At 54.2% G+C, this 25,544-nt stretch overlaps 1 protein-coding gene and 1 long non-coding RNA gene across 2 annotated transcripts; both read right to left on the bottom strand.

Moving 5' to 3' along the window:
• Positions 1-6,016: 6,016 nt before the first annotated feature.
• On the bottom strand, positions 6,017-7,361 carry LOC132239845 (histone H1.10). The gene has a single exon (XM_059706802.1). It carries the CDS (start codon positions 7,039-7,041, stop codon positions 6,424-6,426), a length of 618 nt encoding a protein of 205 aa, XP_059562785.1. The 5' UTR covers positions 7,042-7,361; the 3' UTR covers positions 6,017-6,423.
• A 6,337-nt stretch (positions 7,362-13,698) lies between these two features.
• Positions 13,699-23,738, bottom strand: LOC132239856 (uncharacterized). The gene is made up of 2 exons (XR_009454170.1): positions 21,709-23,738; positions 13,699-19,214 (listed from the first exon to the last, which is right to left on the bottom strand). It is a non-coding gene; the product is annotated as an uncharacterized LOC132239856 (long non-coding RNA).
• Positions 23,739-25,544: the final 1,806 nt, after the last annotated feature.

The raw sequence follows: 25,544 nt of genomic DNA, 5'->3' as shown, positions 1-25,544 counted from the left end.
AGGGTCTTGTGTCCTCCAGATGGCCGAACTGCCCTGTCTGGCCTGGTACCCCTGCACCTCTGTGTTTGAGACCCTGGTCTAGTCTCTTGTCACCCTCATCCATTTTATTAATCCTCACCTGAGGATTGTCCATTGATTTTTTTTTCTTTTTTTTTTTTTTGAGAGAGTGGAGAGGAGGGGATAAGAGAAACATCCATGTGAGAGAGAACAGACACATCAATTGCCTCCCACACATGCCCCAGACCAGGGCTGGAAGGTGTGGGAATGGAGCCTGCAATCTAAGTACCTGCCCTTGACCGGAATTGAACCCGGGACCCTTCAGTCTTCGGGCCAATGCTCTATCCACTGAGCCAAACTGGCTAGGGCCAGATCCATTTTATAATGGGGGGATTGTGATGGCTTTGTCAACTTGTCTCAGCTAAACTACATTTCCCAGAACTCCCTTACTTTGTTTCTTGTTAGGGAGGGCTACAAGGCATGTATTTGCCAGATTTGGAAGGAAGCAACCATTTGATTGCTGATCTGCGTTTGAAGCAGATCTTCTTAGTGTGAAGCAGCACGTAGGCCTGCAATTACCCTATTTTCCGTAGATTCTCCTCCAGGTTTTGTTTTTGACTCCTCAATCAGTTGTGCGCATGGCTAGTTAGCTCTGTATAAAGAAGGGCCTCACTCAGCTTCTGCAGGACCCCCTCCATCACCAAGGTCAGAAGCAGCAATAAAGGACACAGGCACGGTCCACCCTAGGGCCCCCGCTTGTGCTAGTGGCTCTCCCCACTCATGATCTTCCCCTTCTGACTGAGCACCTCAAGCTCCAGCATCAGTCACAGAGGTTTAGCCTTACAGAAACTGCGTAATCAGTCCCACAGTGTGCAGGCCAGTTCCTGGCAGCATATCGAATATGAAAAAGGCGTGTCTCCCTTCTGGTTCTGCTTCTCCATTGAACTCGGACTGATATGGGAACCTGAAGTCCCACTACTCACTATCCTGCCTCATGATCTGTCCGTCAGCTCACAGCTTTCATCATTCCCCAAACTCAGGAGCTTTTTCCATTCCTGGGGGCCTGTGCCGGTGCTCCTACGGCCTGCCATGTCCCTCCCTGGAAGTTGCTGGTTTATCTGTCCTCCTCCTGCATGTGGCTGGGCTCCTTCAGATCAGGGAGCAGGGCTGATAGATCTCTGTCCCTGCCTCAGCTCAGCACGTTCCGCATTAATGACTGTGGACTAGGCCCTTGATATAAAAGATTGCAATCTTCTCCCAGTACCTGTGTGTCAATGTCTTTTATTTTGCAAATGCAAATGGCCTCATGAGCTGTCTCTGGCCATCCCAGATCTGATGCCTGAGACACAAGTACCCCTGTGCTGAGTGTTCAGACTTCCCTACACGTCATGTGCTCAGCAGTAAGCCCTGCCATGGTAGAAGGACAGCTAGCTCAGTCCACGGAAATCAATTGGGTGGATTGCTAAGGCTGCACAGCCTGGAAAGGGGCCTTTCGAGTGCTGGTAGGGCTGTCCTGGGGCCAGAAAGTTGGAACTAGAGACCCAGAAGGTAGACCTGATTGATATCCTTAGGATGTTCACAGGGAGGCAAGGTAGCAGGGAGAGAGAGCAATACACCCAGGGGCATACAAGGACTGGAAAACCTTGGAGACCCTGGCCAGAGGCAGTGTGTTCAGACCCTCCTTGGTTGGCAGTTGAGTAAAAGAAATCTTTCTTGGCTCCACTTATAGATGAAGAAACTGAAGGTTGGGGAGGACAATCTTGCCCTAGACCAAAAGACCATAGTGGAGCCAGACCCAGAACACTTGACCTCAGCCTCCAGGACCTGGTCCCACTCAATCCCCCTCCTGATCAGTGGATGCTGAGAGATGCCATGGCCTGAGCCATTGCTACATACATTGTCCTTTGCCTCCTCACTGTACTGGAGTCACCTCCCCCATGAAGCCCTCCTCCTGGGCCTTGCAGTGTTAGGTGCCTTCGATGTTCATCTGGAACCAAAGCTCCCTGAAGCCAAGTCCAAGAGACACAGTAGGTAAATGGTGTGTCTATCCCAGGGGTGGGCAAACTTTTTGACTCGAGGGCCACAATGGGTTCTTAAACTGGACCGGAGGGCCGGAACAAAAGCATGGATGGAGTGTTTGTGTGAACTAATATAAATTCAAAGTAAACATCTACACTAATAAAAGAGAAACATGGTAATTGGCGTACGACCGCTACCCTTTTCATTGGCTAATCAGCGAGATATGCAAATTAACTGTCAGTCAAGATGGCAGCCGGCAGCCAGGCAGCTTGAAACTAACATGAGGCTTGCTTGCTTCAGTGATGGAGGAAACCAACGTTCCCCGCCTGTGGCTGCAGGCCTGCAGTTTCAAACATTGTAACAGATACTGCGGGACTTCAGCCAGCAGATTCGCAACATTGTACGAAAAGGCCAGAAACCTACTTTCAGCCGGAGGCCTAAGAGCTGGAGCCAAGCCTCAAGCTAAAGCTGGCCCAGAATAAAAAAAAAAAAAGGAAAAAAAGGAGCAGTTGGGAGCTTCAGTCACCCCCAGCCTGAAAACAGCCCTCAGCCCCTCACCCAGACTGGCCAGGCACCCAGTGGGGACCTCTACCCTGAATGGTGTGTGACCAGCTGCAAACAGCCATCATCCCCTCACCCAGGCTGGCCAGGCACCCCAGTGGGGACCCCCACCCTGATCCAGGACACCCTTCAGGGCAAACCAGCTGGCCCCACCCATGCACCAGGCCTCTACCCTATATAGTAAAAGGGTAATATGCCTCCTGGCACTGGGATCAGCGTGACAGGGGGCAGCACCCAAACCCCCTGATCACCCTGCAGCTCTGTGACAGGGGGTGGGGCCCCAACCCCCTGAGCAGCCCTGCTCTGTGCCTGATAGGGGGGAGCTCCCCAATCCACCCCCCCACGGGCCCTGCTGTGTGTGTGACGGGTAGAGCCATAACCTCCCCATCGGCCCTGCCCTGAGTGTGAGAGTGGCGGCACCCCAACCCCCTGATCGGCCCTGCTCTGTGAGTGACAGGGGGCAGTGCCCCAACCCCCTGATTGGCCCTGCTCTGTGCATGACAGGGGGTGGCGCCGCAACCTCCCCATCGACCCTGCCTTGAGTGACAGGGGACGGTGCCCCAACCCCCCAATCGGCCCTACCCTGATCGTGACTGAGGGTGGCATCACAACCTCCCAATCTCCCTGCTCTGTGCATGACGGGGCGGTGCCCCAACTCCCCAATCAGCCCTGCTCTGAGCCCGACCAGGGGCTGCACCTAGGGATTGGGCCTGCTCTCTGCCACCCGGGAGCAGGCCTAAACCAGCAAGTCGTTATCTCCTGAGGGGTCCCACACTGTGAGAGGGCACAGGCCGGGCTGAGGGGACCCCCCTCCCCCCCGAGTGCACAAATTTTTGTGCACCGGGCCTCTTGTCATTACATAAAAGGGTACCGTCTTTTTTTTTTTTTTTTTTTTTTTAGTTTTATTCATTTCAAACGGGCCGTAGTTTGCCCATGGCTGGTCTATCCTCAACTCCCCAGCTCCACACAGGAGCTGAGTATGGTGTCAGGGCAGAAAATAAACCTCCCAGTCTCAGCACCCACACCAGTAAGATGGGTTTTTTTTTTAACACCTTCTTACTGGGGCTGTCGTGAGGCTAACCTGAGACCTGTGCTGCTTTCCTCAGAGTGCCTGGTACACACTGAGTGTTCACCTGGGGCTGATTACGGCCATTCATCCTTCAACTTAGGATGCATGTCAGAGATGTGGGGTCCACCCACAGAGGTGCAGCTCAGCTGAAGGACCTAAGTGAGCAAGCTGCAGGGAGGAGAGGCCTGTGGGTAGAGTGGGACACTGAGGAGTGGTTTTGGGGGAAGAGCAATTTGAAGGAATAAGGACCAGCATGTGATCATGGGAGGGTCAAGTGAGTCAAGGGGGAGACCAGATCTCAAATGACAAAAATTCAAACTAGCTTGCTTTTCGTGGTACAGGCTCCATTCAAATCCTCATGCATCTGCCTCTCCATTTTTTGGTTCCGACGTTCTCTGTCTTGGCTCCTTTTTCAGGTAGGCTCTTCCTATGTGTTGACAGAGATGGCCACTGGCAATTCTAGCCCCATGTCCCTATCCTTGGTGATTCTGGGGAAGAGAACACTGGCTCTCAGTGAACCCATGGGGTAAACCTACTTCTGACCCAATCATTGTGATGAAGTGAACTGACTCAACCCCCATTTGCTCTATCTTTGGGCCATGCAACCATCCCTAGGACTGAAGGGATAAGGCTCCCAGAACCATATGGCCTGAGAGTAGGCTGGTTTGAGTCCCGAGAGGAAAATTAAAGTTGTTTTGTTTTTGTTTTTCCAGAAGAGTAGGAGGCCTGCACCAAGGGCTGGTCTACTGGATGCTCCTGAAGGAAGCAGCCCTTAGGGTGGAGTAGACAGCAAGCCAGGGGCCCAAGACATCAAGGAACAAAGAGATGGAGACTAGAGAGACGAATACCACAGAGTCAAAGAGGGAGGCCACTGGGAGACCAGGAGGTGTGAGCAGTAAAGGAAGAATTTTGGTCAGAAATATGGAAAGGCAGCACGGAATAAGGATGACCTAATGGGTATTTGGGGTGTGCTAAGTGCTCAGGGGATGTCCTCCAAGGACTGACAGTCAGCAGGGTGGGGGGCTTTGGTTAGGGAGGGCTCCAAGAAGGGGATGAATCTCAAGTGTCAACTGCTGGGCAGGACGGAGCAGTATGCCATGCAAGTGCCAGGGCCCCTGCAGTGGCCCTTTCCAACCCTCTGAATCTCAAAGCCACCTGGAACCTGGTCAGAAAGCAAAGTCCCAGGCCCCAGCCCCAAATTCCAATAAGGACAATTGGGGTGAGTCTAGGAGGCATTTAGGCTGGGGTTTTGATTTAGGGAAGTACAGCAGAATCTGAGGGAATCACATCTAACTGATCAGGAGCACCATGCCCCAGAATCCTGGGTAAATTGGGGCTTCTCTTGGCCTCCAGCTGCTATTCCACTCACTGGCCCAGCAGGCAAGGATGGGGCAGGACCTAGGCTAGCATAGTAACTCAGCAGGGCATGGGGAACACTGCCCCCCAATCAACTGCAAAGTAGGTGAAGTTGTTCCTGATCAGCAAGTGGCCAGGACATGGGCTGGCAGGGTGAGTGGAGCTGTCAGCCCTGGCCCACTACTGGTCCAGTCTCCAACTGAGGCCTCCTGTCTGTTTCCTGGATGCCCAGTCCCCCAGAACTAGCCCCCAACAAGTCTAGCATCACATTTTCTTCTCTGCCCTAATGACAGTGCTTCCTGCAGCCACCAGTCACACTCAGGTCAGGAGGATCAGCAGGCCAGAGGCCCTTCCCCAGTGGTATCCCCTCCCCCAATCTATTGCCCTTCCCCCTACCATCTACAGTCTACATAGGGATCAAAAGATCCCCTGCATCTCTCTCCCTTAACCCCAGCCCCGCCCGATCTGGTACATGTACTACTACCCACTGTTCTAGAGCATCCCTGGTTTTAAGATTGTCTTTTTATAAACATGTCAGAATACGACTCAGCCTGCTGCCCAACTAGAGGGACAACTATCCATATGCTGGACACCAGAGCGTCTCCGGGCTAAAGGTCCCAATGTGCCCAGTAACCCTCCCATCCATTCTGCACTCAATTAGGACCATTCAGTGCTGTTGCTCAGGCTGCACCTCCGGATGTGGGTGGCAAGCCAGAGCCCAGGGCCCTCACTATTAATTTCACATCTGCACTAAGTCACCCAGAATTCAGAATAATCTACCTCCATAAAAGCCCAACCCTGGTGTGCCCTTGTAAGAGCCGAGGAGCCCTTGGCAGAAAACCCTGAAAAAGCACCGCCACTCCGCCCCATCCCAAGGCCCAGGGCCCCTTATCGGGACCTGACCAGACCACCTCCAGCATCTTCCGAGCTGTGGTCCCCTGGGGCCCATCATCCCACTCAAGAATGCCGACCGCGCCCATCCCTGTTCCACTGAGAAGAAAAGGAGAGCGGTGCAAAGGTTTAAACAATTTATTGTGCCCCCAAATGCTGACGGGATGGAGGGAAGCGCCACGCAGTACCGCGCGATTGTTTGTCGCGCACCGAAAGGCGGGAAGAGTGGGGAGACAGAAGGGCTGCACGGTGGCTCCGGCCAGTGGCGCCTACGAGCGGGTAACCATAGCGACAGCCGTTGCCAAGGGCGAGGAGCCAATGGGGGCGACGCCAGGGCCGTTTCAAAATCCAAAGCAAATAAACAAAAAAACAACACACTACCACGATGGGCGGGGGATGGGAGGGACGGAGGGGCCCTGGGCCCCTCGCTGCGCTCAGCGGGCGCGAAGGCCTGGGCCAGGGAACCGTATAAAACTACATACACTTGGGATACAAAACCGAACGCCCGCCCGCCCGGCAGCCCGGCGCGCTCACTTGCGGCCCTTCGGCACTTTGGGGACGCTGGGCTTGGCGGCCTTCTTCACCTTGCCCGCCGCCGCCGCCGCCTTCTTCGCCTTGCCGCCTTTGTGCTTCTTGGAGGCGGCGCCCTTCTTGTGCGAGCGCTTCTCGGGCTTCGGGTCCGCGCGCCGCGGTGCCGCCGCGCCCGGGGCCGCCTTCTTGGCCTTGTGCACGGCGGCGGCCGGGGCGGGGGCGGCCGCCGAGGCTCCCCGCCGCTCGCCGCCGCCTTCCACCTTCTTGCGGTTGAGCTTGAAGGAGCCGTTGGCGCCGGTGCCCTTCACCTGCAGGAGCGTGTCGTTCTGCACCAGGGCCTTGATGGAATACTTCAGGTAGGTGCGCCCATTCTGCTGGTCGAACCACGGCACCTTCTTGGCCTCCGTGTAGATCTTGGCCAGCGACGAGCCGTTGCGCTCGCCCAGCCTGCGAATGGTCTCCACCACCAGCTGGCTGTACTTGCCCGGCTGGTTCTTCTTCTTGTTCTTCCTCTTCTTGGATGGGGACGGCGCCGCCGAGCCGCTAGCTTTGGCCGCCTTCTTGGCCGCTCCGTCGGCGGTCGTCAGCGGCAGGGCCTCCTCGAGCTCCACAGACATAGTGGCGAGCGGGTTGGTGGCGGGCCGGACGCGGAAACCTGGTGGCCGCGCCGGGAAGAGGAAAGCGAGGGGCTGGGGGGACGCCGGGGAGCTGGGGGCGCGCGGCGGCTCCAGGCGGGAGCGGCCGCGGCCAGGCCTGGAGCCAGGCGGCAGGGCTGGGGCGGGGGCCGGGCCGGCGGGCGCCCCGGGCCGGGCCTGGGCCGGAGAGGAAGGAGGAAACCGGAGCAGGGAACGCGCCGGAGCGGAGAAGCCGCCCGAGGGAGCTGCCGCTACCACTGCGGCCGCCAGAGCGCTCTGAGCGTGCGCGCTGCGCTCCGCCGGCGAGGGCGCCGCGACTCCCTTTTATGGCTCCGCGGCGGACCGCGTTGAGAACAACAACAGCCTGGTCCGGAGCCAGCCCCAGCTTGTGCTTTTTGGAGCCCCTTCCGCGGCCGTTGGCTTCCCGCACGGCACCTCCCCGGCCTCGGCGCGCGCTCAGTCCTGCGTCCCGGACCGTACCCGAGCGCGAGGGGCAGCGAAGAGGCGAGCTGTGCGTGGGAAGGCCCCGGCATTGGGGAACGGAGGGGCGCACCCTAGGCTGCAGGGCGCGAGTGCAGGGGGGCACCCGGTTTGGGGACGAATAGCGCAGGTCCTGGGGGAGGCCCCGCGGCCCTGAGCTTTGCGGGTGGCAGCCAAGAGTGCGCCACGTGCACCCAAGCCCTGACCGCGTCCAGGGAACCCCCCGCCTGCTCGCAGGACCAGCTTTAATTTGTCCGAACTAACACAGGGCACGCCCTCACGTGGTCGGTGGGGGCAGTGAGCTGGGACGGCTTTGAGGGGCTTCAGCCGCCTGCAGCCGCTAACCCGCTGTCTCGTTATGCCTGCGGGGCCCGATGCAACACCGGAGGAAGCCGGGAGGACGGCAGTGCCTACCCCCCCCCCCCCCAACGCACACACACTGTTGATGCTCCAAGTACCCATTTTGTGGGTAGCTACCACTGCCCCCCCCAAAGCAAAATGGGGGCTCCTGGGTGGGACTGAGTGGAGGGGGTGTAAAGCCGCAGGGAAGTTGCTTTTAGTTCCCGACCACACCCCTGCCCCCTTTCTGAGAAGGGAAATTGAGAGGGTCTTGGAGAGACCTCTTGTGTACCAGGCGAAGACCCCTGCCAAGGCTTTGCGGGACCCAGTATTGGGGGTGCTTAGGAGGCGCGCGGGACAGTCTTGAGCCAAAGAAGCCTCCACTTTGGGGAAGCAGACTGTGGGGAGACACTAGGGAGGAGACCTGATCCGCTTTGGACTTAGGGATTTCAGGCCCGGACCAAGGGGCCACTGCAGAGGTGCAAACAAGAGCCAGCCCCCTGGGACCCAAGCATGGAGGAAGAGCAAGTGGAGGGCAGGCTAGAGAACTAGGGTTCCAGGGTGCAGAGAGCTGGGGGCTAGAGGTCTCTACATGGTGGGGGCATGGCACGTTTCGGGTCCTTCTTGCCCCAGCAGGCGCCTCTGAGCGGGCATGATGGTCCCCTCCTCTTGTAGGTTCTCACCTCTTTCATGGCGCTCACACAGACACCGTTTGCCCTCAGAGAGCTAGTGAATAAGCCCCAGGAAAGAAAGACATTGAAGCGGGAAAGGTGAACCGGTGTGTTTGGTGGAGGTGGTGGTGGTTCAGGATCCGACCTCTGCCCCCTGGGGCAGTGAGTGCATGCTATAGGAGAGAGGATAGATTGTAGTCCAGGTTCCTGCAAAGAAGGCCAGCCCCTTCTCCCAGAAAGGAGGACACCCCCCCACCACCCAATGAAACTATCTACATAAATTTCTGAAAGTGACACAGCTGAGCCCTGGAAACTGCACTGGAGCATGGGAAGGGTCTTGCAAAGACTCCACGGCTTGAACAAAGACCTCGAGTTCTGAAATGCTGGAGTGTGCTGGCTGGAGTTTGGGCCAGGATTCATAGAGACGAGAGAGAGGTGGCAAAATGCAGATGCCACAACCAACCCATAGGCACGTGTCTGCCCAGCAGCGGGAGCCTTCCGAGAATGAGCAGAGGGCTCGCCGGGGAGGCGCCTGGTGGCCCTCTCTGGGTTGGCCAGAGTGCCTGGAGATGGGTTGGGAACAGGGACACCCAGAAGAGAGCGGGCCAGAGGAAACCCAGTGGAGAGGAGGTGGCCAGGTGACTGGCTGAGAGGGGCTTGAGCTTTGGTCTCTGAAAAGTCAAAGGGAAAGCAGAGGGTAACACCCCTGATGGAACCCCAGTGTGGGCAGCAAGGGCACCCCCCAGATTTCCATTTGTGCCACCCTCACTGGAGAGAAGGTCGCTGGAAATGTGAATCTGGAGCTGGTGGCAGCAGCATGCTGGGGAGGAAGAGGAGGGCTGGGGATGGTAGAAAACGGAAACTGCTCCACGGGAGTCGGGAAGAATGGTCAAAGAGGAAGGAAGAAACCAGGCAGAGCTGGTGTCACGGAGGCCGAGAAGGAGGTAGTTTCAAGAAGGAAAGGCTGGTCCATCAAAGTGTAACCGGCTCAGAAAGTGGATTTATCCTCAGAGCGGAAGACTCAGCAAAGCTGAGGAGACTGGTGAGCTTGCAGCCACAGAGGCCAAGCTCATCACTCCCAAGACTCACAGGCTCATTTCACCCAGTGTTTTTTTTGTTTTTGTTTTTTAAAACAACCTAAAGTAGTTCCAGGATTTTTAAAAAACAGGCGATTTCAGATAAAAATGCAGACCACATTTCCGATTTCCCTTTTTAAAAAAATCTGATTTGATCTGGGTTGGGGAGAGACGGGGTGGGCTTCCTCCAGATGAGCCAGACTTCCAGAACCGTGGGGGCAGAGGGAAGGTTCTGGAGCCCTGACCGTGTAAGTGGAGGAGAGGAGAAACCAGTGGAGGCTCAGCAGGCAGGCAGTGTAGTCCAGGCCAGCGCGGTTCAGAGTCCATCTCAGCCCGAGAGATTCCCTGGCCTCCAGTGGAGGGGGTGCTGTGCCAAAAGGCAGGCTGGCTGCCTGTGGGCCTGTGGACCAGGGCTCAGGAAGGCCGATTCCAGGCTTTGGGAGCTGGCAGGGACCACGTGGTTTTATCCCACTGGAGGGAGGGGTAGTTAGTGGCTAGGCCTGGGGTCCTGCTAGCCTTCAGGACCCCAGCCCTACACTCCCAGGTAGGGACCGTCCCTGCCACCCTTCTAAGGAAACCATGGAGAAGGCCTCAAGCGGCTCATGAAAAATGACAAAATGTGAAAAAAGGAGCACCTGGAAGCGGCCAGGCCTGGCCAGTCTGGAGAGGAAGCTCAGAGGAGGAGTTCTCTTTGTTAGATTTTGGGCCAGTGACGCGGTTTGTGAACGTATTCACAACTACTCTTAGTTGTGATATAGCGAGGAAACTAATTTTACAAGGGAGAAAAGGGCCAAGTATTGATTGATAGGCAACACAGGGTGGGGAAGAAAGAGTTTGCACTTTGAAAGAGCAAGCAGTTGCTGTTGCTAGGCGACAAGGAAGGGCGGGGATTGTGTTAAATTAGCGCTTCAGCTGTGACCAGATACCTGGAGTTGTCTTTGAAAAGTCCCGGTTTATTTGATTTCCAGGAGACAGCCCACAGATGTACCAAGGAGGTGTCTTTATCAGCATTTTCCCAAGCCTTTTAAACAAGCTTAGAACCAAAGTTATAATAAAAGAGGCTTTTCTGAAGGGGTGGGAGAAGGGAACTTCCTACTCACTGGAGACTCCTGGGTGGGAATCATCCTGGAGTTGTTAAAACAGCAGGGGTGGGGGTGGGCGGGGGAGAGTGCAGCCTTGAGCACAGCCCCTATCTGTCTCCATGTTTGAATAGAGAGGCTGCTTGAATCACAAGAGCCAGCAGGCTCTGCGTTTCATTACCAGGTGCTTCTCATAAATTGTGGGAAGGCCACAACAAAGACAAGGAGAGGCCTGTTTTATGTTCTCACACTCTTCTCTCCCCAGGCGAGGGCGCTCGTCCAGGCCTGGGGCTCCAAACAGGGTTCACACCGTGAGGACACTCCCTTTCTGCCCCCAGCCTTGATTTCTGCGTCCCTCCGGATCAATAGACTCTGGTTTCCGGCTGCCTGCCACCCTCTCCACATCCCTTCTGTGTAGTGGCTAAAACAACCGATTTTCTCTTGCAAACCTGCTCCTCCCCAGGCTTTCACAAAATGTCCTAGCCAGAATGCATGCCCGCTCTGATTTATGTTTTCCCTCTACTCACCCAACCCATCATCAGGTTGACCCCCGTTGGCCCTACATTCACCCACTTCTCCCAAGCCACTGTGCTCTCCCCATCCTTCCCCTCTGGCTTCTCTGGTCCTCTCCCTGCAGCATCGGAGGGAGTGGTTAATGGAAGCCCAATCCTGTGTGTACTGCCTCTCTGCTAAAAGGCCTCCAATGACTTCTCATCAAACTTAGGGAAAATCTGCACTCAGCCACACTGGCCTTCTTGTTCCTCACACACACACAGGGGTTCCCGTTTCACTTCTCTTCCACTACTGTGTGGCTCACTTCTTTCGTTCAGATTTCAGTCCATAAATACCTCTCCCTCCAGAGCAGCCTCCCTGCCGGCTGTGCCAGAATCCCTGTCATCGCCTACTTTATTTTCTGCATAGCACTTATCATCATCTGGCCCTACTTTGCCTATTTACTTGAGGACTGGGAGCTAAGAGCAAAGCTGGGTCTGCCTTGCTCCCTGCCAGGCCCCAATCCTGGGCACACCTTTCCTGGCGGGCACAGCACCTACTCACTGTTTTCTGAGCCCGAGGACGACACAGGTTTGCCTGGGCAGTGGAAACAGGAAGGTGAACTGGGAGTCAAGTCCCTAGTTTGGCTTGAAGTGTTGATCTCCCACAAATTCCATGTGGGAGATCCACTACCACCCACCCACACTGCCCAGCCTGTTCCCCAGTTTCTGAAAAGGAGTTGGATGTCTGGAGTTTGAATGATCCCTTTAGCTTTAGCAGTCTGCATCTGGACTTCTGAACAGAGACAGATGGCCTCGAGAAAAGTGAGGACCCAGAAGAATACAGCCTGGCTGGAGAATGGGACACAGCCAGCGGCCCAGGTGCCAGGGGAGCTGTCTGCGGGGCTGCACAGCTGTGGGCTCTGGGTGGGCTCCTGTGTCTCCCTCAGCCTCAGTGTTGTCATCTGTGAAAGGATTATATGCACACGAGCTCACGGAGGCACCTCCACCTGGAAAGGTGTCTGAAACCCCGGGCAGAAGCCCAGGTGGGGGTTGAGGTAGGGGGGAGGCTGAGAGGTGGTGCAGGAGTCACCAGGCCTGGGAATGGGTTCAGAGGCCCTGCTGCCTGAGGGCTTGGGCCAGGCTGCTGAGGGTAACAGTTCAGGGCCAGAGAGTCTGTCTCCCCAAAACTTGTTTTAAATCCAGAGGTTGGCTCCAGACTATGCCTGGGCTGGAAGGGAGAATAGCTGGGCCCCATTTTGGACTTAAAATGTAAATGGAACTTAGTGCTTTTCAGCATTAAGAGGAGACAAAGGGAAATAAACCATGGGAAGGGTGCCTTTAAGATGCAAATGTGTATTGTGAGGCCCTGCATGGGGACTGGGTAAGGGCCTTGGGCTCCGGTGAGCTCCTCCAGGCCAGGCGGTGAGCTGAGGGGCAAGAGGGTTACGAATGAGGTGCAAGGGCCAGAGATCAAAGGATCAGAATCACAGTTGCTGCTGAGGCTGAGAGGGTAGGTAAAGGAGGGGCTGGGATGGAACGGAGTTCCCAGAGGTCCAGCGAGGAGGGAGCCTGATGGCTGCTCCTGCCCAGGTGGGAGTGGGGGTTCAAGGAGTTGCTGGGCCCAGCTCTGCAGGGGGGACTGGGAAAGCAACTGGAGGACGGACTCTCCACCAACCGCCCACAGTCCAGACCTCGGGCACCAGCAAAGCCAGAGCCTCTCAAAGGGTTCTCCCATCATAGGCATTGTTTAGAACAGGTTAGAAGCACTCATTACGAAAGGGACCAGACCTTGCAGGACTTCACACAGCATCAGTGCTATTTGTACTTGGAATCACATTAAGGGAGAGGGCCCCGTGCCCCAGTCTTTAGCTGCCACAGGCCCACATGCACACATCTGCGTTATTTAACTTCAAGGGAGGGCTTCATTCCAGGGACCAAGCACCATATTGCCGAGTAAGAATCCCCAACCTAGAGCTAGGACCCGAGGTGCTGAAAGAGTTGTGCACGATTGGAGATTTGAACCCGTTTTTCATCTCCAGAAAGGATTTAGCCACCTCCCTCTGCTGGTTCTCCAAGAACTGTAAAAGCGCTGGACTGGGCATTGTGGTGGCACAGGAGAAAAGGGACGGTGGGAGCCCCGGTCCTGCTGTAAGTCACACAGCCATCAAACGCTGGTTAATTTTGCCCTGGCCGGTGTTGCTCCGTGGGTTGAGTGTCGTCCCGTGCACCAAAAGGTCCCTGGTTCCATTCCCAGTCAGGGCACATACCCAGGTTGTGAGTTCGATCCCTGCCAGGGTTTGTGTGGGAGGCAACCATTGGATGTTTCTCACATTGGTATTTCTCTCTCCCTTCCTCTCTCTCTTAAAAAAAAAAAAAATCTGTTTTTTTCTTAAAGTCATTCATAGTATAAAACCCAAGTGGTATAGAAGGATGTGCAGTGAAAACAAAGTCCCCGTCTGTTAGGGTCGCCACGGAAGGAGGAACGCACCAAGGCCGAAGGTTGTGAGGGGTTAATTTATTGGGTCATCTGGATACCAGATGGGCTGGGCCCCACCATGGCGCCAGCACCCAGGGACAGGGAGTCAGAGACTTTAAAGGGACTCTAGGCGAGCTTTTTCTGGGCGGAGAATTCCCTGGGCCGGTGTGGATCCTGGGATGGTCCGGAGGGGAAGGATAATGGTCTTAGCAAGTGGAATGTGTCTAAGCCAAAGGGAATGTTCCTTGTGAAGTGGCCTACAGGTCAGTTCCCAGGGGAGGGGGCATCGATTCAATTATTTGATCAGACCTAACACCGTCCTTCCTTGCATTGCCTGGATGTGGCCACAGCCTGTGGTGGGCATACAGCCGGACCTACCCAAGCGCACACACCAGTGACCGGCGCTCGTGTGCTGCCTGCAGTGGGACACACGTGCGCACCCTGCATCCTGCTTTTGTTTACTCTGAGCGTCTCCATCGCTTCATCTGGGTGGAACTTGTTCTTTTGAATAGTTGCAGAGTCCCACAGCTGGTTGGGCCTGAGTTTATTTCACCGGGCTAATACAGTGGTGCAACTCCTATCCTTCTTTTGCTGGCCAGAAATATCTGCAGGGGCCTTACTAATGAGGTTTCTCCGTTAAAGAGAAATGTCAATTATTGTTGACCTGTGACCAGGCTGCCCTCAGAGCACGCACCCCTCCCCTCTTCCTCCTCCCCATGCCTGTGTCCCTACCTCGGGCCTGATTCCACACATCTTGCCACCCTGGTGTGAGCCCCCAGACCTCAGGATTTGTTTCCCATCCCTTTCACCATCTGTGACCCACCAGCTCGGTTTACATGTGTCCTCCCCTGGACCCCATTTCAGGCGTTGCCATCACTGCCAAACTCTCAGTGACCTGGCCCCTCCTCCTCCTCCTCTTAGTCCTCAGGGTCTTCCTGCCTGTGCTCTCCCCTCGCCCCACTGCCATCTCTTCTGGGCTATTGCACAGTCTTTCTTGGGGGGGGGGGGGGACTTGAAAGCATGTGACTTCGTGTCCCCTTCATAGTCTGGCTTCTGCCTGCTTTGCTAACTTCACCTCCCATTCTTCACTCCCACCAGATTCCTTTCCTGCTCTCGGCAGCACCGCAAGGGGCCTGCTGCCCTTTCCTGTGTCTCACCGGCCTCCCCCAGAAGCCTCTCCTGCCCTCTGCACCCTGGGGCACGGAACCGGGGCTTCTGCCTGGCTCTCCAGCGTCTTGGCTGTACAGGGCCTGGTGCTGGAGCTCAGAAAGCTTGGACCAGGGGCGAGGGGATGAACGAGGGAAGGAGCATTAGAAACTAGATAATGGCTTCTCCAAGCCCTGCCCTCAAACAACTGGCGGGCATGAGTCAGGGTAGAAGAGCTCCTGGCCAGTGGAGAGGGAAGCTCAGAGGAGCTCAGTCGTTTAGGAAACATCCTGGAGTGAAGGCGAGGAGAGGGAAGCCAGACTCTTGCAGCACAAGAGAGCCTGGCTCCCAGCCCCCACTATGTCTGCTTCGGGGGATTTCCTTTACTTTGGGGGCCAGGGTCTTCTGGGTACAATCCTCAACCTCCCCGACCCCAATGCCAGTTTAGAGGCTCAGAGCGAGCACTGGCCCAGCTTGAGCTCCCCAGGACCCCAGCAGCAGCGTCTGTGGCGGCCTGGCCTCTGGGAGAGGGGCCTCCCCTTAGTGGCTTCCACTGGAGGGCCAGGATAGTCTCCAGCCTCAGACCTGGGGTAGAGCGTGACCTCTCTTCTCTAGAGGCCCCAAGGATTGAGGCCCAAGGAGCCAGGACAGGATCAAGAGACCATTCTGGCAGGGAGTTCTGGGCGACCAGGACAAACCTGACAGAGAAAAGATCTTGCAGTGTCTTCCTGTGCAGTCAGCCCTGGGCAGCCTGCTCTGGCCACCGCTGCCACAGGGCCCCTCTTGGCTGAGGTGCAGGCAAGGGAATCTTGGTTTTATTTCTCTTTCTTCCAAGCAGCCCCATTTTGTGGAGATTGCCTTCCTGGGTGGGAGCTGCCTGAAGCGACGTGCTCAGCAAGACAGAGCTGAGGCACCGCCTGGCACGGTCTACTTGCCAGGAATTGCACATTCCTATGGTGGGGGTACTTCTACCTCCACTGTCCAGATGAGGAAACTGAGGCTTGAGGGAGACTGAGTATTACTCCCAATGTTATCTGGCCTGGAAAAGGTGGCAAGGCATACGCTGCTCACTCCACTTAAAGTCACCCCTCGGCCACCCCCAGTCACTTTCTAGTACTTTGTTTTATACCCCTTATCATTTTCTGAGTTGACCTGTTCAATACCTGTGACCTCTACTACAGCAGGAGCCCTAACTGCAGCTCAGGGCCTGGCACATAGTAGGTCCTCAATAAATATTTGTTGAATGAGATGGGAGTCAAACCCAGCTCCGGCTCAGTACTCTTATGCTTCCTGTCACAGCACGAATCCTATGCAAAGTGTCTGTGCTGGGCCCCACGAGGCCACCTGGCAGAGCAGGTAGTGGGGCACCACTGGTATTGTGACACCTTTGAAAAACTTAATGGAAAGCCTACTAAGACATGTGCAAGTTTATTTCATACAGTTATTACTTGTCCAGTCTTGGGGATCCTAAAATTCTCTCCTAGTCAAGAATGGGTGAACAGCTGAATGGAGAGTTTCCTCCTTAGATGAGGTCCTCAACCGCAAACCAGACTCTGCTCCCCAACTGCCATTATCTGAGGGGGGCTGGGAGAATGGAGACATGGCTCCCCCCGGTAGAGAGTAGCAAAGGGGTTTACCGGCCACCTGGCCCATGCTACCATCATCTTCTCCTGTCTGGTCCCCCTGCCTCCTCTCTCTGCCTTCCCAAGTTCAAGCCAATCCTTTTTCTACTTCGAGGCAGCCAGAGTGGCCTTTGAAAAAGTGAACCAGAGCTTGTTGCTCTCCTGCTCAAAACCCTTCAGCAGTTCCCCCACCAGGCTCTGCAGCATCCGGGCCCCTGCTGATCTCTCCGACTTTACCTCCCCGTGTTCTTACCCTCCCCGTGGCCTCGTTTCTCTGTCAGGCACAGTGTCTGATGGGCTGTGGTGCCGACTGTCCAGTGCTGCCAGCGGTTCTGCCTGCCTGACCCTCTTTTCCGCGCCTCCACAAGCTTCTTCAATTCTGTCATCCTGACTCCTTTCCTCATACATTTTCTACAGCTAAATTACCTTTTATTTACATGCTTAATCTTTCCCTTGACCCCCAAGGCCTTGTCTGTTTTGTATAGCATCAAATGATGAGAATCTAGAAATGAATCTAACTCCTGGTCCTAGTCAGGACTCAGAATTGTATTTGTAGAAGGGGAAAAAAAAATTAAAAAAATTAAAAGCCAACCAAACCAGCACCCAACCTGAGAGCCTGATATAAATGGGCCTGAAAAAATGTGTTCCTTCATCCCCCTCTAATCGGGTAATAATTCTTGAACAAGGCGGCCCTTGAGGAACCCTTTGGGACCATTGAGGGGTTGAATGGTAAGGATCCTCAGACCCATCTTATTGTCTGTCTGCCACCCCTCATTTCACATGAAGAAGCTGAGGTCCAGAGAAGAGGCAGGCCCCAGCCAGTGTGTTTGGATTATACTCCAAATCTAATTCCCAGTCCAGTGCCCTTGCCCCACCTGATCCTCTCGTCTGTCCACTTAGCTGGGTGTGGGGAAGGGGAAGCAAGGTCAAGGAGAAGCCACAGGCTGGAAACGGGCATTCAGCTGAGCGCCTCCTGGTCTGGGCGCAGAAGACAGCCCCTGGAGGGTGGGCCAGGCCTGGCCCTGGAACCACGCCTCACTGGCAACAGTGTGAAGAGGAACTGAGCACTTTTCTGACATCTACACTACATTCTGGACCAGCCCATTTGGTACCGTCTGCCCCAGATGGAGGAAGCCTCAAAGTGGGTCTCTCTGTTGCCACATCTTCCCAGAGGCCAAGGTTTTCTCAAAGCCCTCAGTGGACCCTGCCTGCCCTGCTAACACACTGGGGCAGCCTCCCCTCACACTTAAGAGGAAAATCCAAATGTCTCTCCTTGAATGCCTGACAAGGTCTGCGCTTTGCTAGCCACTCCTCATCATGGCCTGCTTTCCTGTCCAAGCCTTGGTCAGCTGAGCCCACCCCACTGCCTGCCTTTGTGCTGCTGTGCCCTCCCTCCCAGACTCACAGGTCCCATCCCTTGTTGCCCATCAAGTTAATATCACCTCACCTCCTTAAGGAAGCCCTCCCTATACACCCCATCTCAAGTAGGGTTGCCTCCCATCTTTCATCATCACGTTTTCATGTTTTTCTTCATAGCACTTATAACTACTTGAAGTTTTTGCATTTTTCCTAGTTTCTCCATCCCACCCGAAGATCAGCTTCTGTTTTATGGATCACTGAATCTTCTGTACTGGCACACAGTAGATGCTCAATAAACATGTTTGAAGAAATGGAACATGAAGGGCACTCATGGAGTACAGAGATTTGGCCTAGTCTTTTTGCCCAAAGTGTTGAACTGGGTGTCTGGAGATCCTGGAGGTGAGGACCAAGACAGCGTCTTCCCCTGCCTCTCCTACTTGTTATCCTAGGCCTGGGGGTGAGCTGCCCAGCCCCGTGAGGACTGAGCATTTACAAAGGTGTAGATGACTTGTATTGGTCTGTCTCCGCTCCCCCACTGTAAGCTCCCTGCAGAGGGATAGGCGCTCTGCGCTGGGCCAGTGCCTTCAGCCAGTGCCGATTTGAAGGGTGGCTTGGAGTGGATGTTGACAGAACCTGCACGCCCGGTGTGGCAGGAGGGGCAGCTTTGGTGCTGGGGAGCTGGGATGGTTCTCCGTCAGGACCAAATCTTCAACCCTGGTGTTAAAAATGGCCCATGAGGATGTTGCACAGCTTGGTAGCGACCAAGGCCTGAGTCCATCGTGTGGGAGGCCTCTGGGGAGATCATGAAAACGACCCCTGGTTACACCTGAAGGAGGTTGAGTGCTGGCTCCTAAAGATTCGGGGCCCCTGAAAGGATGGTTCTCTATTCCAGGGGGAAGCAGTAGCAGGTTCCCAGCTATCACCATGTTTAGCTAAGTCCAGAGCCTCCGGAGTGGGAGGCTAGCTCCCAGTTAGCGCCTGCAGTTTCAACGATGCGCCCACACAGCGCTTGGCTGGGCTCATGGTTCCTGGACAAGCGGAAGGCGGCCCTTCCTGGCCTTTGCCCAGAGGGGTCACAGGGCCGTCCTTTCGTCCTTTCTGTACCTCTCGCCTCCCACACCACCAGCTCCCCAGGGTTAGATCCCGACAGGGCAGGTCCCAGGGCTGGCACTGGCCGCCACCGGATCACTGGGCTCCGCCTGGTTCCGAGCGGCAGTTAGGCGTTGGGCGCGCGCCCCGCCCCCAATGTCCCCGGGCAGGGGCCTCGCTGGCGTCTTGTCTCCACGGCGACCCGCACGCCTCCCCACTGCAGTGCCTGAAGTTGAGCTCCTTGCAGCAAACGACTCAACCGGCTCCTGGGACACGCGCCTTTTCTGGGCTCAGTGGGCTTGAGTCTCCAAGACTTGCCAAATCCTAAAACCAGTGGAGACGTTGATTAACATGCAGGCTCCCAGGCTCCCAGGCTCCCTTCTCTAAGGAGCCAGTCAGTAGGTCCAGGGAGGGGCGTGGGATTCGCTATTTTAACAAGGAGATTCTGACGACCGGTGATCGGGCAAGACTGGCAAAGGAATGGACGCAAAGCCTAGAGAGTTGGGTTTCTTGGGTATAGTTACTAGGAAGTAGTCCAGGACCTGCATTAGAGCTTTCCTCCAGCGAGGCTCTCCCGAGGCGCTTCCCTGGGGTGGGGCCCAAGGGTTTGTCCCCTGGGCACAGATCATCCTGATACCTTGCCCCATTACAGGCTGCCATGAAAAGGATAGAAGCCCCAGGGAAGGCATTCTTGCTTTGGGGACTGCCTCCCCTGTCCCCTTAAACCCTGGCCAGGCCATCACAGTTCTGCAAAGCTGACCACTGTCTTTGATCTCTACCTGGGAGTCTGAAATAACATTCTTCAGCACCCATCTGTAGCCCCTCCCACCACAGTAGGTCACACCTAAGCCTGCCAAGGAGACCAATTGCTGGTCACCACACGAGACCCTCTGCATAGACTTTTAGATGTCCAGAGTTCCAATAGAGCCAATGGGTTAAAAATATACTGGGGCAGGCCCTAGCCAGTTTGGCTCAGTGGATAGAGCATCCACCCGTGGACTGAAGGGTCCCAGGTTCTATTCCAGTCAAGGGTACATGTCTGGGTTGGAGGCTTGATCCCCAGTAGGGGGCATGCAGGAGGCAGCCAATCAATGATTCTCTCTCATCATTGATGTTCCTATCTCTTCCTCTCTGAAATCAGTAAAAATATATTAAGTATCAACACTAATAAAAGAGAAAAATGGTAATTGGCGTACGAGCTACCCTTTTCATTGGCTAATCAGGGCTATATGCAAATTAACTGCCAACTATGATTGGCAGTTAACTGCCAACAAGATGGCGGTTAATTTGCATATGTAGGCACAATGCAGGGAGGCGAAAGGGAAAGCAGGAAGAAGCCCCCTGCCACTGACAGTGATCGGAAACCCAGGGGGGGGCTAAGAGCTGGGGGGCAGGGCAAAGGCGGCCCTGGGGCCGCCTTTGCCCTGCCCCCCAGCCATGATCGGAGAATCAGGCGCCTTTGCTGCCCTGGCCAGTGATAGCAGGAAGTAGGGGTGGAGCCAGCGATGGGAGCTGGACACGGTCAAAGCTGGCAGTCCCGGGAGCTAGGGGTCCCTTGCCTGGGCCTAAAGCAGAGCCCACGATCGCGGGGCTGCTGCAGCTGCGGGTCCCCGCTGCCCGAGCCGGACGCCTCAGCCAGAGGCGTTAGGCCTGGGCAGGGGCGGAGCCTGCAACTGCGGGGAGCTGGGGGTCCCCTGCCCAGGCCTGACACCTCTGCCGGAGGCCTCAGGCCTGGTCAAGGGGTCGATCCGGTGATTGGTGATCGGAGGATGATGAGGGTCAACTCCTCTGGCCGAGGCATCAGGCCTGGGCAGGGGGCTGAGCCAGGGATTGGGGGGATATGATGGTCCCCTTGCCCAGGCCTGAAGCCTGGGTCAGAGGCATCAGGCTTGGGTGGGGGGTGGAGCAAGCGATCAGAGGGAGATGGGGGTCCCCTGCCCAGGCATGATTCCTGGGCCAGAGGCCTCAGGCCTGGGCGGAGGCCAGAGCCAGTGATCGGGGGGAAATGGGGGTCCCCTGTCCAAGCCTGACACCTCTGGCGGAGGCGTCAGGCCTGGGCAAGGGGCCGATCAGGTGATCAGAGGGTGATGGGGGTCTACGCCTCTGGCTGAGGCATCAGGCCTGGGCAAGGGGCAGAGCCAGCAATCGGAGGGGTCTGGGGGTCCCCTGCCCAGGCCTGATGCCTGGACCAGAGGCATCAGGCCTGGGCTAGGGGCACAACCAGTGATGGGGGGAAATGAGAGTCCCCTGCCCAGGCCTGACACCTCTGTCAGAGGCGTCAGGCCTGGGCAAGGGGCCGATCCTGCGATTGGAGGGTGATGGGGGTCAACGCCTGAGGGCTCCCAGTATGTGAGAGGGGGCAGGCTGGGCTGAGGGACCCCCCCACACACCCAGTGCACGAATTTCGTGCACCGGGACCCTAGTATATATATATAATGTGTGTGTGTGTGTGTGTGTGTGTGTGTGTGTGTGTGTGTAAATAAATACTGGGGCAGGCTGACCTGAACTCTGACTTCTAGGGTGATCTGGCGAAGGGAAAGATGGGACAGTCCTGATGCTGCCTTCAAGGCCTGTGTGGTTGGACTGTCAGCCCCTGGGGTTATACTGGACACTGGGGAGAGGTGCTTCCCAGACTTGTCTGATCGTAGCACCACCAGAGATGTGTTTGCAGGTAGAACTACCACACCACCTCAGTGTCTTTCGTGTCCATGCTGCCTGTGCCTCTGTCTGGAATGCTTTTCAAATTTTGTCCCAAGAAGCCAAAAGAAAACAAGGATTTATTTTTGTATGTTCCAGAGTTCACAAATTGTAGGCCCACCTGGACAGGCAGATAGCATAAAAAAATGAAGTCATTTGTGAAGGACTGGTGACCTGAAGGGCATAGTGGAGCCATGAGGGGGCAACTGAGGCCAGCTCCAGCTGCTGTGCCAAGCAGAAGGTGGGCCCAGGGCTGCAAGAGATTCTGAAAAGAAGTGGAAAAATAGTGTTTTTAAATATGTAATCTCTCGTCTTTAAACACTGAGCATTTAAAGTTCAGATTAAATGAAAAATTGCACGCGGTAAAACAAAACACTTCTGCAGTTTTGGGTTGGCCCACAGGCTGCCTATCTTTTAATAACCCTGGGCTTCAGTGCAGATTCAACCCTGCCTGTCCACAATCTTATTGAAACTTCATTTCAACACCCCCTGTGCAGACCCCCACACCCTTCTCTGCTTGTAGCTGGTGCCACAAAGATCCCTCCATTACAAGGGCTGTCTGCCCCATGAGCTTATGAGCCCCTCCCTACCTTACTTAGCTTCCTGACATGGTTCTCCTTCATGAATGCCAGGAAACCTACTGCTCACTGAGGAACAGCAGCTGGCCAAAGACTCTTTACCACACTGATCTGGGAACCCAGCCTGGAAGGAGATGCCCCATGACAAGAGGGAGCTGGTCCGAGGCCCCTCAGTGTCTCTCACCGCTAACGGCCACTCAGCATTGCCAGGGTGACTGCCAGGCTGCTCTTTTCTCCCTGTAAGTTTCCACCACAGACTTGGAGGTAATTTCTCCAAGGCTTCTCCTCGCACCCTGAACCTACAGGTCCCGGGAGAAAGCCGGACAGCACTCGGGAAGTGCACACTGGGAAACTTCCACGGGTCTGGTGCACAGCCAGCCCTGACATTCCCACACCCGGTGCCCAAAAGCTGCAACTAGTTCTTGGGCCACTTCTTGGCTGGCTTATGTGCTAACTAGCAACCTGCATGGCACTCAGGGGCACCAGGGGCCAGCTGGGGGACCGCGTTTCCCAGGGAGCCCTTGCCTCCTCCAGACTCAGTTTGGCTTTCCAAAGGAATGTAATGGCCACAACGGTAGCCATACTCATGTGCACACAATAAGGGGCATGTGAAGAGCAGTTCCTCAGGTTTCCCCTCTTAACTAACAAAGGAGAAGGGATTTTCTTGTTTCCTGCCCAGAAACACACAAAGCAGGAATAGAAATAAACCCCTTGTCTCTTGCCAACCTGTCATCTTACAGGGCAATGGATGCTGGAGACAATTCTCCAGCTCCTTTACTAGTTTTGTAAGGATCTATGCATGATTTCAGGGAAAAGTCTTCCAGTCTTTCATCACTGAATATGATGTTTGCTGTGGGGGTTTTCCTAATGGCTTTTAATATGTTGAGGAGGTTTACTTGTATTGCAATAGAAGTTTAAGTGTTTTTTTAATGAAAGAATGTTGAATTTCTTTTTATATGATTGACATAAAACACACAAAATGGTTTTTTATTTTGCTTTGCTTTTTAAAACACAGGAGCCAGGCAGGTAAGTTTTAAATAAGGTGGGTCCTCAATTACTGATCACTATGAGGATATCAGGAATGAGATCACAGTGTTGTATTTTCTTCCCATTTTTTAAAAGCAGCTAGAAAACTGGATTTTGTATGGTATCTTCTCATTTTAAATATTGGTTAGAAGTGTGTAGGGGAGTGGGTCAAAGTAGGTACAGAATTACAACAGTGGTGGTAGCGGGTGGGGAGGGTTAGAACACATTTGAGATCTTTAATTTTTTTTAAAAGGCTAAATCTGTCATGAAACAATAATGAGCCTTACACATTATTGTTGTTCAAAATACTTAGGGAAATATTTTTATACCGGTTCACTCTGCCCTTTAGAATTACCTAGAGAGGTTTCAAAAGGATATCTGGGCCCCACCACACCAGTGCTGTAAAGTTCAGTAAATTGAGTTTGGTCCAGGCTCAGTTAATTCCAATATACAGCCAGGGTTGAGAAAGGAACCTTCTCCCAGCCAACTTTTGGAAAGTAATGAAGTAGTTTTCTCCTTTACAGAGGGTAGTTGGTACCTTAACAAGTTTTTTTTTTTTAAATATATTTTATTGATTTTTTACAGAGAGGAAGGGAGAGAGACAGAGAGCTAGAAACATCGATGAGAGAGAAACATCGATCAGCTGCCTCCTGCACACTCCCCACTGGGGATGTGCCTGCAACCCAGGTACATGCCCTTGACCGGAATCGAACCTGGGACCCTTCAGTCCGCAGCCCGACGCTCTATCCACTGAGCCAAACCGGCTTCGGCAAGTTTTTAATTCCTGGAAAGGAGAAGCCCAGCAAGAAGCCAGCTCTAAGAAAGTAAAAGTTATTGTGACTTTTCGGAGACAGGCTCCTTAAAGGTGTAATTAAGTTAAAATAAGGACATACGGGTAGGCTCTAACCTGGACACTTTTCTTTGCACGTGACTGGTGCCACAAAGATCCCTCATAAGACAAGGAGATTAGATAGACCTAAAACCAATATTGTATGTCAACTGTAATTGAAAAATTAAAATAATATACATTTTAAAAAGAGATGAGGACTGACACATGGAGGGTGGTCCAAGTGAAGACGTGGAGAAGATGCCCATCTACAAGATAAGGAGCGAGGCCCTCAGAAGGAACCAATCCTGCCAACATCCTGATCTCAGACTTCTATCCTTCAAAACTGTAAGACAATAAAATTCTGTTGTTTAAGCCACCCAATCTGCGGTATTTGTAAGGGAAGTCCTAGCGGATACAAAAGAGCTCTTGAAAAACAACAAAGTGGGATCTTGCGGTGAGAGCAGAAAGGGGAAGCCATAGGAAAAGGCCTCTAGAAGGGCACGTCACGTCAGGATCAGAGTTGGCTTCACGAGCACGTTGAAGGTGCGGCAGTGACCATCAGAGGTAAAGGTGAGGGTAAATATCAGAGTCAGTCAGTGTTAAGGTCAATTTTAAGGCTAATTTAATAATTGGGGTGGGTCCAAGTATGAATGATGGTCTGTGACCAAAGGATGGTAAAGATCAGGACAACACAGAGTTCAAGTCAAAATGGGTCCTCTTCGGCAGAGCAGCAGGATCAGTGTACAGGTAGGATTATTTCAAGGCCAGGCCGAGAAAGGTCAGGATGACTGTCAGGGTCAAGATGAGAATCTGGAGCAGGGTCAGGTTCAAAATGAAATCAACACAGAAACATAATGTTCAGGATCAGAATCAGTCAAATTAATGGGGGAAAAAAACCACACACAACAAACTCGAATTCAAGTTCACTTCAAAGTCAGAGTGCCTCAAGTAAGGAAGACTGTTAGTGTAAGGAAGAGGGTCATGTTAAGAATATGCCAGGTTTGCCCTAACCGGTTTGGCTCAGTGGATAGAGCGTTGGCCTGCAGACTGAAGGGTCCCAGGTTCGATTCCGGTCAAGGGCATTTACCTTGGTTGCGGGCGCATCCCCAGTGGGGAGTGTGCAGGAGGCAGCTGATCGATGTTTCTCTCTCATTGATGTTTTTACCTCTCTATCCCTCTACCTTCCTCTCTGTAAAAAATCAATAAAATATATTTAAAAAAAAAAGAATCTGTCAGGTTCAAGGTCAAGTCAAAACTTAGGAAAAGTTATAGTCAGGATGCTGCTTGGCATTAGGACGAGGGTCAGGTCAAATATCTGAAGAAAGCTAAGGATTAGGGCCAGGATCAGAATCATTTTAAGTTGCCCTAGCCGGTTTGGCTCAGTGGATAGGGTGTCAGCCTGCTGGGGCCTGCAAGAGGCAGCCCATCAGTAATTCTCATCATTGATGTTTCTATCTATCCCTTCTCTCCCTTCCTCTCTGAAATCAATAAAAATATATTATTTAAAAAAATCGGTGACTGAGT

This window comes from Myotis daubentonii, chromosome 8, assembly GCF_963259705.1.
Source record: "Myotis daubentonii chromosome 8, mMyoDau2.1, whole genome shotgun sequence".
NCBI classification, from domain to species: domain Eukaryota; kingdom Metazoa; phylum Chordata; class Mammalia; order Chiroptera; family Vespertilionidae; genus Myotis; species Myotis daubentonii.
Note: the sequence above shows the minus strand (reverse complement) of the source record. Positions and strands in the feature narration are given on the sequence as shown.

Coding starts and splice junctions, on each gene's coding strand:
- LOC132239845 (XM_059706802.1), bottom strand. CDS start 7,041: ATGTCTGTGGAGCTCGAGGAGGCCCTGCCGCTGACGACCGCCGACGGA.